The sequence below is a fragment of the Clinocottus analis genome, unplaced genomic scaffold, assembly GCF_023055335.1.
Source record: "Clinocottus analis isolate CAN_PGR_092001 unplaced genomic scaffold, fCliAna1.0.p SCAF_6, whole genome shotgun sequence".
Lineage (NCBI taxonomy): Eukaryota > Metazoa > Chordata > Actinopteri > Perciformes > Cottidae > Clinocottus > Clinocottus analis.
This window is the reverse complement of record NW_027176218.1, coordinates 2,862,499-2,878,077: the sequence shown is the minus strand read 5'-3', so window position 1 is coordinate 2,878,077 and position 15,579 is coordinate 2,862,499. Positions and strand designations below refer to the sequence as shown.

Below are 15,579 nucleotides of genomic sequence, written 5' to 3'. Positions count from 1 at the left end.
ACAAATGGATCATGACTGTGTAGATAAACACTGATTGACCAAGTGAAACATGAAGGAATCCCTTTAATCAATTTTTTTGGCTTTGGACGCTTTGCTGTCTGGCGATTGAGTGACTGATTGATTGAAACCTGGAAACCGACATCTTTAGAGGGAAGGTTGAGGATGTTACCTTCACCTCTACATGTAAATGTATTATTATACCCCACATTTTTAAAACAAAAAGCAATCTTCATCAGCATACTGTTAGATTCAAGGTTGATAACTTATTGTAAAGCAGCGACCTTAAACCGAGGAAAAAGGTTTAGATTACAGGAATCAATACGTTAATCTCTCTCACTAAAGCAGCAATGGTGCACTCCACCACAATAAAAAGTACTTTATAGAGAAGTATTCTGTGCTATACAAATAAACTTGGACGTACACACATGTTGATGTACTTGTACATGTGATGCTGACTGTAAGCTAGCAGCAGAAAGAACACTTTGCTCTCTTTGTACATATTATGTACAAATCAACAAGAGAAATACATACAAAAAAATAAAAAAGGACATTAAGAACAACGAAGTAGAACACAGAAACTACCATAAAAGTTGGGTTACAAGCCGCTACTACCTTCGCTGGGTGTCCTTGCTAGCTCCCCACTCTAGCAAGCTAGCGCTGCTGCTAGCGCTGCTGCTAGCTCTCCGCTCGAGCTGCTCCTAGCTCGCCGACAACCACCGAAGGTAGCCGGACCAGCCCGGCTCAACGCCCGACTCGGGCAGCGGGGACGTGAGCAGTAGCAGCAGCAGCAGCGAGGAGCTAGCAGCAGCGCTAGCTTGCTACAGTGGGGAGCTAGCAGCAGCAGCGTTAGCTTGCTCCAGCGAGGACACCCAGCGACGGTAGGAGCGGCTTGTAACCCGACCTTTATGGTTACCATATAAAGACGCGATGAAAGCGATATCAAAACCAGTGTTTTCAGATTGTCACCACAGAAACATGAACTCGAGAAGTTCATTACAGCCGAACGATAACTTTAAATATCAAGAGACGATGATGGAAATGTCGAGCAAACATTGTTACTTCTTTCCTTACGCTGTTTTTGTTTCTGTCGACAAGAAGGTTTCAATTGTGATCCATTGGCCTCACAACCTGAAACTTCCCTCTAAGTGTGTGTGGTCCATTTTGTTGTGTGTGTGTGTGTGTGTGTGTGTTGGTCTCTGAGCCTGCCACTGTCTTGCCAGTCTCCCCATGAAGTGAGTAATGTTTGGTCAGTGGGATTTGTTTCTGTGTGGTTTGGGGATTCAGTGTCTCCTAATAGGAGATTGGGTTTCATTGACTTTGCCGGCGAGCAAACACTTGACATGAGAGTCCGTTAGTATAAATACGACTCGACTCAACGCTCTTGACTTTGGCTCTTTGGCTCCCACTTTTTTTAATGTTTTTTTTTTTTTCAAATAATTTGTTACTTTATCCAGGAAAAGGTTTTATGAGGACACTAACTTACTCGTATTGTAAACATCACACCAGAACCGACCTCCTCTCCTCTGGGCTCCAAATGGACTCGCAGTAGTTGGGCTGGATTGCAGCGTCGTAGCAAAACATACATAGAAATGTTTCCTCTCTATCTTCTTTCAAATCACTCCTGCAGAAAAAAATCTCCAGCAATGGAAAAAAAAGTGTTTTGTAGGCAAAGTAAACATTGTTTGAAACTGACTGAACATGAGAAGTTGATTTTTCTGCTGGAGTGATTTGAAAAGTTTATACTATTTATACTAAGTTTTGATTTGTGTTTTTCCGGGTCGCCATTTTTAACCATCGTAACTTCTGTGAATCAGCAAGAGCTACAACACTGCAAAGGTTTCACAGCCAGTCTCCGAGGGAGGAAGACAGATTTTAACAATATAAAATATTATTAATGCAGTGTCATGTGTTTGCTTTCTTTTCCACAAGTGAGATGAGAAGATTGACATGAATGCGTTCAGTCAGGATGTGTTTAGCTTAGCTTAGCATAAAAACAGCTAGCCTAGCTAGCCTGAACGTCTGCACCCGTTACAATTAAAGCCTCCTTATCCTCACACTGTTTATATATTAGTAAACAAACTAAATCCAAACACCTGTAACTCACTTTAAATGCTCACGTTTATTTTTTTACGTATCTTTCTTCATGTAACGGTCAAATAAACCGACGTGCATTGTGTAAACATGTCAGAATTAGAGTTGTTGTACTCGAGGAGTGCGCTAGGTTAGCTGCGTTCACTGTCTTCATGCTAAGCTAAGCTAACCACGCCCTGATAACTTGACTTGCACTGTAATCCTTTTCGTGTTTATTTAAATGTTCTTTTATTTTACTCTTTAAATCCAACTTCTTTTATATGTTACCATGATGCTATTTTCTGTCTCATTTAAAGCATTTTGAATCACTACGCTGCACAAATAAATGAGCCCCGCCCCGAACAAAAGACGTGAGGTTGGTCTCGATCTTCTCATCTCACTCTTGCAAACGAAGCAAAAACAGCATCTATCCCCAAATTATGAACTATTCCTTTTATCTTCAAGGACTGCGGCTTTTCTCTCTCCTCCTTTTTGTTCCCTTTGGCTCCTCTCGCTGTAGATTTTTCCCTTACACAACCGTCCCGCCTGTTTGCTGACACACTGTCTCCCTTCGGGGTCAGCCAATGACCTCATCAGTCTGTGACCCCCATCGTCCAAGGAGATGATGTCATCGTCTCGACACACCCTCCCCCACACACACACACACACACACACATCTCTTGACAGCTGTCTGAGCATCTGACCGCCCCCTTTGGGTCTATTTAACCCTTGACCTCTACCATTGGTCAACGCGCAGGGCGCGCGCTGCTGTAAATAGAGACACCCGGTGCTTTAAACGGTGACAAGTGTTTCCACATTCCAGATGTCTGGAGACCAAAATAGAAAATAAAACCAGAGTGACTTCATAAAAGAAAGTATTTGACGAAAGATCCCAAAGACCAAACATGTTCTGGATGTTTGCATTTGATGTGTGCAGTTGGCTGTTTGGGGCTGGGCCTCTTGTGGCTGTGTTGTTTTTTTGTGTTTTGCATTCTCTGTCTGTTTGGGTGTCTATGTTGTTGTTTTTTGGTCATGTGGAATGTCTCGTGACGGGGACGGGGGCTGGCATGTTGTTGTTTTTTGGCGCAAAAACCAACCGGGTGCCTCGACAGCGTAAATGGACAGTTACGAAGGTAACTGCGGTTCTATGTCATCCTTAAAAACCGCCGACCTGCCTCTGGCGACCATCCATGATTCATAGAACCGTAGTTACCTTCGTAACTTTCATTTTTGGCGCAAAAAAACAACCGGGTTGCCTTTACGACGACGTAAATCACGATTTTAAGTCACGGTAAGTAGCAGGAAAAGCCTCGACTGGGACGCACATGAACTTTTTAACTGGATCTGCGAGCGATGTGTTGAAAAAAAAAAAAGTGCTGCGTCAGCCGGGCTCCCGGCTTGACTCCATTAAGTGCCGTCAGCCTGCACCAGGAGTGTTGCAACTGGCATCGCATTGCGATTTCAAGTCATGAGGAAGAGAGAGAGCGAGAGAGAGAGAAGGTTGGAGTTGTTTATCAATCATCCCGTCACTGCGCTCGAAGTACCAACGGCGAAGGTTTCTTTACCAACAGCGAAGGTTTTTTGGGTTGCTTTTCGACCAACGCGTTCCCTCATAAAAAACCTGCCACAATTCGATCTCTTTATTTTCTCAACGTCCTTCAGCGTATCGCGTTGTGCTGCTTGGCTCTGAGGTCCAACATACCCGGCAATTTGAAAAGTGTCTCTCTTTTTTTTTTTTTTCCCGGGGCTTCGCCGTAAGGCCGAGAAGCCTCAAACCCTCCCCCTCTTTGTTGTTGCAACCGGAGAAAAATGGCCGACTGTTGGCTCTGCAGCTCCCGGCGGGTTCCTGAGCCAAAGTAAAACAATGGAGAGGCAGCGCTGGACGATACGGCGGAGAGGAGGGTGGATTATGGGTTCCCGTGTCTCCTCCTCGCTGCCCGGCCGCTATGGTATGCGCTAATTACAGCCCGAGAGAGGAGACATGCTGACCGACCGGAGGCCCTGAGGAGACACACACACACACACACACACACACACACACGCACTCTCGCTCTCTCCGTCCTTCACTATCGCTGCATGACGTCAGCGTCTTCCATAGAAACGCCCTCCTGAGCACATTTCTTCACGCCGCTTCATGAGTCACTCCGAGGCCGACGTACTGCATCTGATGGATTGATCGCCGTCGTCTGCTGAGCCGAGTCAGACGACCGCCACCGCATTTTTAGTCGGCGGTAATCCGTTTAGTTTCGACATCGTGGTCTCGTCCATTAAAACGATGCGGCCTCTGCTGCAAAGTCACGTGATTCAGACGTGATTCAGACTGGCGTCGGGAGTCTTCCATCGACTCTCGACGAATCACAAAAGACGAACAACTCTATTGTGACTCCGACTCGGGACTTTTTGCCCAGCACCTTTTTCTTTCTTCTTTTTTTTTTGACATCTGATGTCAAAGTCTATTGTAACGGATGCAGATGTGCATGAAGACAGAAGCAGACACACCTCCATGAGGACTTTTGTGTATTTGAAAGTCATTCAGATAAATTCTTCTGTCGTTTTGGTGAAGTGTGAATGATGACGCGTTCAGGACTCTAACGTTCAGGACTTGGACTCGACTCGGGCCTCGTAGTTGTTTGACTACTCGACATCCACGACTCAAGCTCTCTTCTTGCAGAACAATAGCTTTGTTTTACATTTTATCTATTCATTTCATTTCCAGGTGCAATAACCTCCTCTAACGCCAGCGGAGTTCATCTTTACTTTACACAAAGTGAAGCACATAAAATACTAGCGCCAAGTCAGGTTTTCATTCATGTTTACGTGTTTATTCATTCAGAATCCTTTGTGATGCTGATGTCGCTCTCTGTCTTCCTCTCTTTTCCTGTGTGTGTGTGTGTGTGTGTGTGTGTGTTTCCACCTGACACCAGCAGGACTGCTTCACCGTGGAAGGAGAGGATCTGAAGCATGACTTTGAGCGTCTGCAGCTGGCGATGGAGATGGTCGGCTTCTTACCCACCACGCGCAAGCGGTAAGATGAGCAGTGTGTTCCTGACATGTACACGTGAATGATCTCTCAGAATCGCGGTCAGGGGGGTAAAGTCTCGTGGAAACATATTATCAGGTTTGCAGACACAAATAAATATTTCTACTCTTCATCTCATGTTTTCACAAAACATTTGAAATTATTTGATTGTCACTTAGTCTCCAATTAATATTTAATGTGTTGCTTCATATTTTATCAAGTGGCAACCTCCAGACTCTAGCTAATGTGGAATTAGCATTAGCTAGTTAGCAACTAGCATTCTCTCTAATGGCCTTAAGGGGGCGACTCTGTTTGCAATAATACATCTAGATAGAAGTATAAGACAATGACTACTTATCTCTTTATTTATTCCTTCAGTAAACATTGTAAACTTACATTTATGATCTCAATCTCTAGTTTAAAGTCTGCTTCAATGCAGCATGATGTTCATTTAGTAAATTATGGTCTATTAAGAGTCACATGGACCATAAAGTAGAATATACTTTATCCGGTTCGAGAGATGTCCCCGTTTTCATCTTACAACTTTAACCCGTTTTAAAGTTTGTTTTAACCTCATGAAAGAATGCATTTCAAATAAATAAAGCAAGACATCCATTACAAAAGAAGTATTTAAAGATGAATATTAAATCTGGTTTGTTTCGGCGTCAGTTTGCTGTGAATAAAGAGCACATTGGCTAGCGGTCATGCGCACGATGACGAGGTTTCTCCAGCGCACAGAATCCCTTTTATTGATCGTAAAAACAAGCTCAATAAGACGGTAGTCTTAGTCTAAATATGTTAACAATGAGTATCTTTCTTCTGTCCTCTGTCAGGATTTTCTCCCTGCTGTCGGCGATCCTCCACCTGGGAAACATCCGCTACAAGAAGAAGACCTACAGGGACGACTCCATCGACATCTGCAACCCGGAGGTCCTGCCCATCGTGTCCGAGCTGCTCGAGGTGAGCGGCATAAGTTAAAGCGTCCGCCGTCAGTAACGTTCAAACACACTCAGAGGTTTTGATGAGAAAGCTCCGATAGAAAACGTCAGAAAACGCTGTTTTTTTTCTTCTCTCTGACTTCATGCTGAAACGCAATACTCTAAATACTTTGAAGGATAATAAAAGTGAAGAATTGGAGCAAAGTTTTTCACCACAGGGCTTGTTTGTTCTCCCTAAATACTTTCTTTGGCGTTCAGTCTCCCAAAGTTATTCCATGACATGCCCACTGGAGAGGCTTAAAACTGAAAAGTGAATGAGTTTTCATTGTGCCGTGTTTTTTATTTATTTTTATTTATTTCATATAAACAGTGCGATGCCGTGATTCCTATTTACAGAGTTTGCTTTAGTGGCTTTCAGAGAGCAGAGGACTCTCTCGGCCGTGAGGAGGCGCTTCAGGTCCCGGAGAGCCGCCCGAAGTACCGCTTGTGTCGAGGCGGTTTCTCTCAGACCCTCTTGTGATGCTGCGGACGCCGGCTTTCCCACCGGGAGCAGCGGCTCGGTGTCTTCATGTCACCGGCTTTAGAAAATCAAATTTGACTGATAAAAAATGTAATTTAAACATTTCTTTTTAAAGGGTCATGCTTTTTTTTTTTTTTAAATTATGTGACGTGAAAGAACTAGATGAGTATCAAACAATAATTACTCTAAGTCCCGCCCACCCGCCTAAAACACTATTAAATGTTAATAATACAACAATTTCAAAAGGTACTAATACTGTTTGTACGGACAAAACAAAAAAATCTAATGAATTATTCATTCAGCTGTGAGCCTCAGTTCCTCATATGGATGCTTGTTGGACGGTCAGTTATTGATTTGTATTATTTATCTTATCCTGTACAACACAAGCGTTTCTCGTCTGAAGGCGAGCTAATCTCTGCAATAAGTCTTCTGGCTTCACCAACAATATTATACTCAAATTGTGAAAGTAAAACGTTGCACAGTCTCTGTGCGTCGGGACCAGTCTCATGCTGGATCTGTGTCATATTTTTTTAATATTTATTTGTTGGATTACTACAGTTCAGGCAGTTCTTGAGGCTTCGGTCAGTGCATACTTCTTTAGTCCCCTGACCTCAATCGAGACACGTTATAATTACCCAACATGCACCAATCAGTCCGTTCTGTATCTCTCGCCCGCTTCGAACTCTTCGTCGTCCACGTGACGATGACGACGACGCACCTGGAAAAACACGTCCTGGCGTGTGTTACGGCGCCACGCGGCGCTTAACAAATTTATGATGTGCTGAATTTGAGGTCATTCTTGACACTGAGTGCAGACGGCACACACACACACACACACACACACACACACACACTCGTCAGTGTGCACCGTGAGGACGGCTCAACCATCCGCATGCTGTTCTGATTTGCCTCTGGACGGAGGCATGGTGGCACGTCCCTGTTGCAAACTTCAGCGAGCAGCCGGATGCGCTCGCTGAGTCGCTGACAAAAACAATGTCCGAAGTGTGCCGGAGACTCCTGTCAACAGCCTGGCGGGGATGTTATGACTGTGGAGCATGAGAGAGAGAGATAGAGAGGGAGAAAGAGAGAGAGAGGGAGAGAGAGAGCCTGCCAGGGTTCCCCTTCAACATCCAGACACCGAGTCTCTGACTCTCCAGAGGGCCGGAGTGACGTGAGCTCGGCCACATGTCGGCCACATGCTCTGGGGGTTCGTCTTTTAAGTTCAAGTTTATTTGGATGTCTGCTCGTTGGTCCAATGGCTATTTGTCCCCGGGGACGTATAAAACATTCTTAAAGGAGGAAGAGAGACGAAGAGAAAACACACAACACAGCCTTAATGAAACCAAACAAACACAGAGTTCCTTCCTCGTCCCTCCTTTTTTAATTTGGCAACGGCCCTGCTTTGCTTTTCGGTGGGACAAACGAGCGGTCAACCAATAGGAAATCAGCGTTGGAGGGCGGGATGATTAAAACGATATGTGACGGTTGTGTACCAATGCGCTTTCCAGGAAATAATAATAAGAGGAATAAAGACATTTCACGGTGGAAAATATGAGTAAATCATCTTAAAGGTCAGATGTTGCCTTTCATTTGATTGTGACTTGACAGGAAAAAACTGCATTTACTATAATTTAGAAAGCACCTTTTAGATTTCTTTATATTTCATGAGCTGAATACTGACGTGTTATTTGCGACGCATGACTTTAGACCCCTGGTTGAAATAGGTTGTCGAGCTTCGTTACGTGGGGGTTTCGTGTGAAGCTGGAAGCTTTTCGAGGGGAAAAGCTCATCTAAAGTTCACACGCTGCCTCTGAGTTTTCTTTGATCGAAGACCAATGTTGTAATCGTGCTTGACTTCGTGGAGGTGACACCCTCAGTGAAGCTTTCAGAGCCTGATTGGCTCGAGTGTGGACTGATGGGTGAATGGGACTGAAACTGGACGGGACTTCCTGTTTCCTGCGGATGTAGGGAGCCAGGGGGAAGAGGAAGTAGAGCTCGTGGAGGAGCTGACGGACGGCTGACAGACTGGATCCTCTGAGCCGTGCGACTCGAGTGATTTGAAGCTCACCAGAAACATTCCTGTGCAAACTGGTAATCGGCCCAGAGAGGGAGAGTAGCTTACTGCGGGAACAAATCCCACTAAAGCCGGGATTTCTTGATGGTATTTCAACGCTAAAGAACGGTGTCTTGAACACACATTTCTTTGAGGCCGCTGAGGTCCAAAAAAAGTTCTTTATTCATCTCAATCTCACTGTTTTATTTTCCTTATTAGAAACCAAACTGTGCTGCTGTACATTCAATCTTTTAAGACATTGGGCAAGTGTCCTGATTTCTAGAATAATCCCAGTCAGTATACATGAATATATAATGTATGATTTATTGGTTTATAGCATATAAGTGCTTCTTGCGTTATGAAATATTAAAGACAGAAACGACTCAATATGAATGCGTCTGGAGTCTAGAAATAACCGATTTTCTCGCTGATGGTCTCCTTTACTTATGTAGGTCAAATAGAGCCATCAGAATTACATTGAGAGTCACAACAACTTTAAACTGGAAGAAAGAAAGTGTCTTAAGTGATGTTATGGATGTTGAGCTCACTGTGAGGTTTAAGCATCTTCAGATAAAAAACGTCTTTTGACCTTCTTCAAAGTGTTTTTGTTGTTTGGAGCATACTAAGATGACTGATGGCCAAGTTCAGCTGTGATTGGTGCGTTTAAGAAAAGGGGCGGGGCTCCGGATCGAGCCACGTTGGTGTTTTTGGTGTTTGCTTTCACGAACATAGAAAGGAGCATCTGTCAGAGCTTAAGATCTGCTGGGAATCAGACTCCAGGTCTTCAAGTCCTCGGATCAAAACGGGAAGAAAAAAACGGGTTAATTTGAAAATCACTGACCCCAAACCAGTGCTTACAAACTTGTGTGTGTGTGTGTGTGTGTGTGTGTGTATTATGGTATTAGAGCTGTGTGATCATAGACGGAGCAGCAAGCGACTAATACATGGAAATGTACCGGCTAAAGACCAATCACCAGGCTGCAGAATAGGCTTTGCTCTTAGTCGAGGGATTACCAGGCAGTGTGAAATGAAGTCTGATTATGCCACACACACACCCCCACTCCACACACACACACACACACACACACACACACGCGCTTCTGTGCTCATGTCAAAGCCAGACGAAGGAGCCAGTTGACAAACCCTAGATTCATAATGGTATTAGCTACATTAACACCCTTGACTTTTGTACATGAAGACATCAGGCAATCACACAAAGACATGCTGTCACATGTATACACACGCACACACACACACACGCACACGCACACGCACACACACACACACACACACACACAGAAATGGTCTCAGCAGCAGCTGTTTAGCCCACTCCCGTAATCCCTGTGGATGGAGTAGGAGGTGTGTGTTTGTGTGTGTGTGTCTGTGTGTGTGTGTGTGTGTGTGTGACATCTGCTTCTCCCGGTGTGGCCCTGTCATCATCAACGGTTTGTCCGGGGCCGAGTGTAGCGCCGGTGTGAAGTCCACACACACAGCGTTGTGCTGTATGTGTGCGGTGTTTGCGTGCTAATCTCAGCCAGCTGTGTTTGTCAGCGTCGGCCGAGTTATTGTCAGCTTTGTAGGTTAGTTAGGGATGAGGGATGAGGGATTACATCCTCTGTTGCCATGGGAATGTATACTGTAACAGAGTACATCTAAAAAAAAAAATTCTTACACTGATTAAATCAACAAATGTTTAACAATTTCTAGAGAATCCCTTTAATACAAGTTTGTCCTTGGAGACCGTTGGACTGCACCACAGCTGCGTATTCTCACTTTTACTATTCTCATGACTTCCTCACTTTAAACTGTCAAATAAAATGTCCCAAAAATACTCACCTGTGCTCATCTTTGGCTCCTTGGTCCGGTCTTCTTCTTCGTTTTATCCCCGGTACTGAACGCAGTCAGTGTACTCTCAGAAAACCCTGATCTCAACCTCACCTCTGCTCTGTTTTAATGTCGCCTTCAGGTCAGAGAGGAGATGCTGCTGGAGGCGCTGACGACCAGGAAGACGGTGACTGTGGGCGAGCGGCTCATCGTCCCCTACAAACTCGCTGAGGTGACATTTCTACACACGGCAGCGAATCACAATGTGACACCGACTCCTCTCAGTATCTTTCATCTGACTTTTTAGAGCCGATGACCTATAACCAGTAAACCTCCTCCTCCTCCTTCCTGAGAGTATGTCTGGTCCCGTACTGCCACCACACATTAAAATCAGAGGTTATTTATTGCCCCATTGTATTTGCATGAAATATGAATTGTGGACACCAAACGCGACTTGAAATCCCCGTGACCGAGTGGCAGTAATGAGCATTCAGGGAGCGTTTGAAGAGGTTTTTACAGTCCGCTACTCGAGGCCCAAAGGCGGGTCTTTCAGCAAATTCCAGTCAAGTCTCAAGGAAGCACAATGTGGCCCGAATGTTTGGTTATGAAGCGCGTCGGCTGTCGGGGAGATTCTGTGTGTGTGTGTGTGTGTGTGTATGTCTAGGGGAGTTTTGTTGTGGTACTGCCCCCCCCCCCCCTCCTCCCCACCGCCTCGCTCTAAGGCTCTTTTGATAGAGGTCTCTTCCTCTGCAACTTCCTGTTTCCTGTCGAGCCGAGGGAGGAATTAACCCCGTCCACGCGGCCCTCTGGATTCACCTCCACGGCGCCTCGGTTTGACCCAGATATCCTACTCGGATGTCTATCAATCGTGCTTGTGAATATTAATATTCACTCTCCGTCCCATAAAAACCTTTCGACGCTTCCGCAAATAATTAAGTTTGGTCTGCAGTGGCCTTTTTTTTCGGTCCGAGGAAAGGAAATCCTACGCACGGAGAGTCTGCTCCGCTGCTTCGGCTCCACCTCCCCACCCGTCTGATCGACGGGTTAGCTTAGCCGCAACAATGGTTTCTCCCGCTCTCACACACACACACACACACACACCCTCATCCCTCCAGTCATGTGGTCTGGTCTCAGGAATGTTCAGCCTCCTCTGAAATACACGGTCCAGAGGCCGAAAGCTAGTGTCTCTTTCCCTGACAGTCACACATGTTCCCTTTTTCTAGCCGAGCCGTGAGACAAAGAGACTCAGGCGGAGCGATCAGAGAACTTAAATTATGGACCGCAGCTTTGATGAAACCCCGGTTCCCTCCTGGCCTTTGCGTGACGGCCTCATCTTGAAAAGGAGCGAGGAGCGATTGGTTGAAGAAAAGGCCTGGAGAGACTGAGGCAGCCATCTTTTTGATCTTTGAGTCGTTTAATGAGAGAGAAATCCCAGAATAGCATCTCGGGACATCACGCCTTAGTGTCTGTCACCGAGTCGTTGTATCTCTCTCATCGTTAAACCCGCAATTTGGTCATTTGGAGGCAGTAGAAACAACTGGAAATGGAAATTAACAGCACGTATTTGGCGCCAGTGAACTTAAAAATACAAATATTTCAGTGTCTTGCTTCAAAGATGTAGATGCTAAGCTATGTTTTTATATGTTTAGCTCGGTCTTTAGTCACCACTGTAACTAAATATCTGTCTCTGGGTGTGGAGCGTCCAGTTTTTTAGTTTGTTTTTGCTGAAAATAGCAGCCTGATGCAACGGGAGAGACACTTTTCACTGGCGCATATGGTCTTCTGATCTGTCATTGATACAAAAAAATCTGTATTTTAGCTGCTTTAAATCAGGCTGGAAGTCAATGAAGGAAGGAATACTGACCACGCACACCCACGAGTTTACACTTTACACTGCGCTTGCCCTATAGACACTAACCTTAATCTTGACCATCACAACAATATGCTTAACTGTAGAAGAGCACACACACACTTACACACACACACTTACACACACACACACTAGGAGGGCAGCGGGAGTGCAGCCCTGCCCTGACGGAGGGGCCGTGGGAGCGAGTGGAGGCCACCTGCAGAATCCATAACACGCCTGTTTTTATACAAAGGAAATGTGGAAAAAAAATAAAGAAGAACCTGGCAAGTGCTGCCGGTTCTTCTCTCAGAAACAATTTCTTCCTTCTGCTCGGATGATGAGAAACGGTGGAGGAAAGTGTGCAGCTGTCCCATCCACCCACGGCTGAGTGTGTGTGTGTGTGTGTGTGTGTGTGTGTGTGTGTGTGACCTGCTGAACCTCAATGTGCTGCGCAGTAGAGGCTGGTATTTCCCCCCAACTTCAGCCAGTAAGATCCCTAAAACTCATTGGCTGCATTGTGGTTGAGTCATGAGCTTTCACAGGAATAACGAGAGTGAAAGTCAGTCTTTCTGAGCAGGTCAGAATCTGGAGGTCTTTCAGTCTTGCTCATAGACACTAAAGAAGTGGCTTCACACCAATAAATGAGGCACCCTGCTGTTCATATTTTATGATCTTATGAAGAACGTTAACGCTGAACATTTATGTTTATCAGTGAGGCTTTGCGATTAGGAAATATATATATATATATATATATATATATATATATATATATATATATATATATATATATATATATATATATATATAGTATAATATCACACATTTAGTACGGAAGATAGCAAAAGAAATAGCTTTTTCTTCCATTTTTTAAAAACCGCAGATTGTATACGCATATTTGGGAAGAAGCATCTGCTCTTTTCCTGTGAGAAAAACAATTAACCCACTGATGATGATGATGATGATGATGATGATGAGGGTAGTGGTTATATAAGCTGGTACATTCATCTCAAAACGAGTCAAAAGAAAGGAAGTAAAAAGCCTTGTTTTGCTCTACTAGTGAGGACGATAACAACGTATGGACAAATATCGAGGCCATGGGTCTCTTTTAAAAGCAGCAATCCTTTAATATATTGTAAATGTTTGGGGGACTCCGGCTTACAGCCGCGCCGGTTGTTAATAATCTTGACCTCTGTGGTTGACCCCAGTTAATTTCCCGATTGCGTGAGCGTGTGTCCGATGAGATACGGCGTGACGCCCGACTGCCACATTTTGCGATGCGGCTCCAGATAATCTGACTCCACCCCTTTCCTCCTTCCTGTTTTAAAGAACAGACGTGGGTGCGGGGGAGGGGAAGTGACGGCCGTCAGACGCTCATTCACATAAAAGAGTCTGCATCCGATTAGAAACTCTCTCGAAAAAAAGGCGTCCAAGCCTCGTAGTAGCGAGAGCGGAGCGGTAATCCCCTCCGCGCGTCGCTGAGGGATTGTAAAACGCCTGTTAACGAATGTCCGCTGATGGACACAAAAACAACAAGTCCATAAATACAAATTAGAAACATATGCGGGTCGGCATATTGCTCTGAAACACACACACACACACGAAGACACCCTGCAGCGAGGAAGCTCGCAGGCCGCGTGCAGCGTGAGCTGGTGTTTCACACCTCCTGTGGTTTCTAGGAGGAAGAAATGGAACGAAAGAGAACAACACACACACACACACACAGACAGAAACAGACACACACACACAGACAGAAACAGACACACACACACGAGCAGAAACTTATCATCACAAAGACCTGGTTTAAGCGCCGCCGTCAGACTCTCCACACGTATCCCATGAAGTCCTGCTATGTTTTTTTGGGTCAGCTTCCCTCCGTGAAAGCCTCTTCAACCTGTTTGCTTCCAGCCAGCCGCCCTCCTGGTTTCTCAAACTGGTCCCGTTGTGTTAAATATTAAATGACACGCCAAAACACAGGGATAATTCGTGCCCGGTGAGCATGTCAAATGCTCACATGTCCTCTGCCAATCCCCCGCTGAAGCGTTTTTAAAATGAGGATCCTTCATCTCATCAAATGTTGTATTATTCATGGCAGTCTTGCATAACTTTGTGGCAGCGGGGACGTCACGATCCCGCCGGCTAAAAATACCACAAACGGTCAATAATGCAGGAGCGAAGAGGCCGCTTTTTTTTTTAAATGCAGAGTTCTGCTTCATCGCGGCTGCTGGCTCTCTGCGGCCTCTGCAGATGTTCGTCAGGTTCACAGAGTCCCACGAAGGCCTCAGAAGGAGAGCACGACTCGTATTTACTGATTTAAGAACTTTCTGTTCGGTTTTAACGGCCTTGGAGTTTGAGTCGGCGCGCCTGCTTTTGATCGCCGTTCCTTTACGAGCTTCAGACCGACTTCCTCTGGCCAGTTTGATTGCAATCTTTAACAAAAATCAATTAAAAGATAAGTAAACAAAATGTCTTAAAACGCTAATCTGGTGCCCATGTGAACATTGCAAATGGATGTGATCATTTCTTCTTTTCGTACTGGCACATTCGGAGATCCACAGGACAAAATCTACTTTACAAAGTTTAGCTGGAGCTTATATGAGTTGGACACATTGTACGTTCATCTTACAGTCTTTAAAACATAAAAAAAGGGGGATTTCAAACTGAAAATCACTAACTATGTAAGATATCTGAAGAATTATGAAATTAATTTCAGGTTAACGCTTATGAAAAGTGAGACACATGACCTGCAGGGGGCGACGAGTAAATAATAGTCCCATATAGAGTTAGATATAGACCCCATGTGCTGCTGTGTCGTGTGTTTACACGGTCTGCTTTGCTTTAACTAGAGGCTTATGAGTTTAAATTGCACAATTTAAACTTTAGCCATGACGCAGTGCATCATGGGATGTGATCTTTCATACACTCATTTTCATGTCAGCCCCAAATCGCCGTACTGTTTTCATCCATACGCAAAGCATACGCACTAAAGTGTGTTTATTAAAATATTTCTTTGTGGGATTAGACGCAGTCTTTTCTAGTCGGGGTCTCTGTTGTAACGCACATGAGTATTTCAGGTTTCCTGCCATGAAAATGTTTGACCTAGTTCCTTTTGCCTCGTTCCAGTCCTCATTCAGCTCTCCTCGTCTCCATTTAAGTCTGCGTGCGTTAGCTTAGCATGCCTTTCATCGTGCCTAAAGGAGAAGGGCGCAGAGTTGCCCGTTGGCTCGTCCAGGCGTAATCACGGCTCCTCGTGGCAGTTTTTTTTTTAATGGATCAAAAAAGCGAAGCCATAAAAAAAAAGAGTTGTTC

The 15,579-nt window shown here is 44.9% G+C and overlaps 1 protein-coding gene across 14 annotated transcripts in view; it reads left to right on the top strand.

The window, feature by feature from the left end:
• Positions 1 to 15,579, top strand: part of LOC137803638 (unconventional myosin-IXAa-like) — a 117,399-nt gene that overhangs the window by 62,049 nt on the left and 39,771 nt on the right. For 9 of the 14 annotated variants that reach the window (XM_068602296.1, XM_068602300.1, XM_068602301.1 and 6 more), the window contains 3 exons: positions 4,995 to 5,095; positions 5,923 to 6,049; positions 10,567 to 10,656. In XM_068602296.1, coding sequence (XP_068458397.1) covers positions 4,995 to 5,095; positions 5,923 to 6,049; positions 10,567 to 10,656 — 318 coding nt within the window. The remainder of the gene's footprint in view (positions 1 to 4,994; positions 5,096 to 5,922; positions 6,050 to 10,566; positions 10,657 to 15,579) is intronic. The other 5 variants (XM_068602297.1, XM_068602305.1, XM_068602303.1 and 2 more) reach the window with 1 other exon arrangement.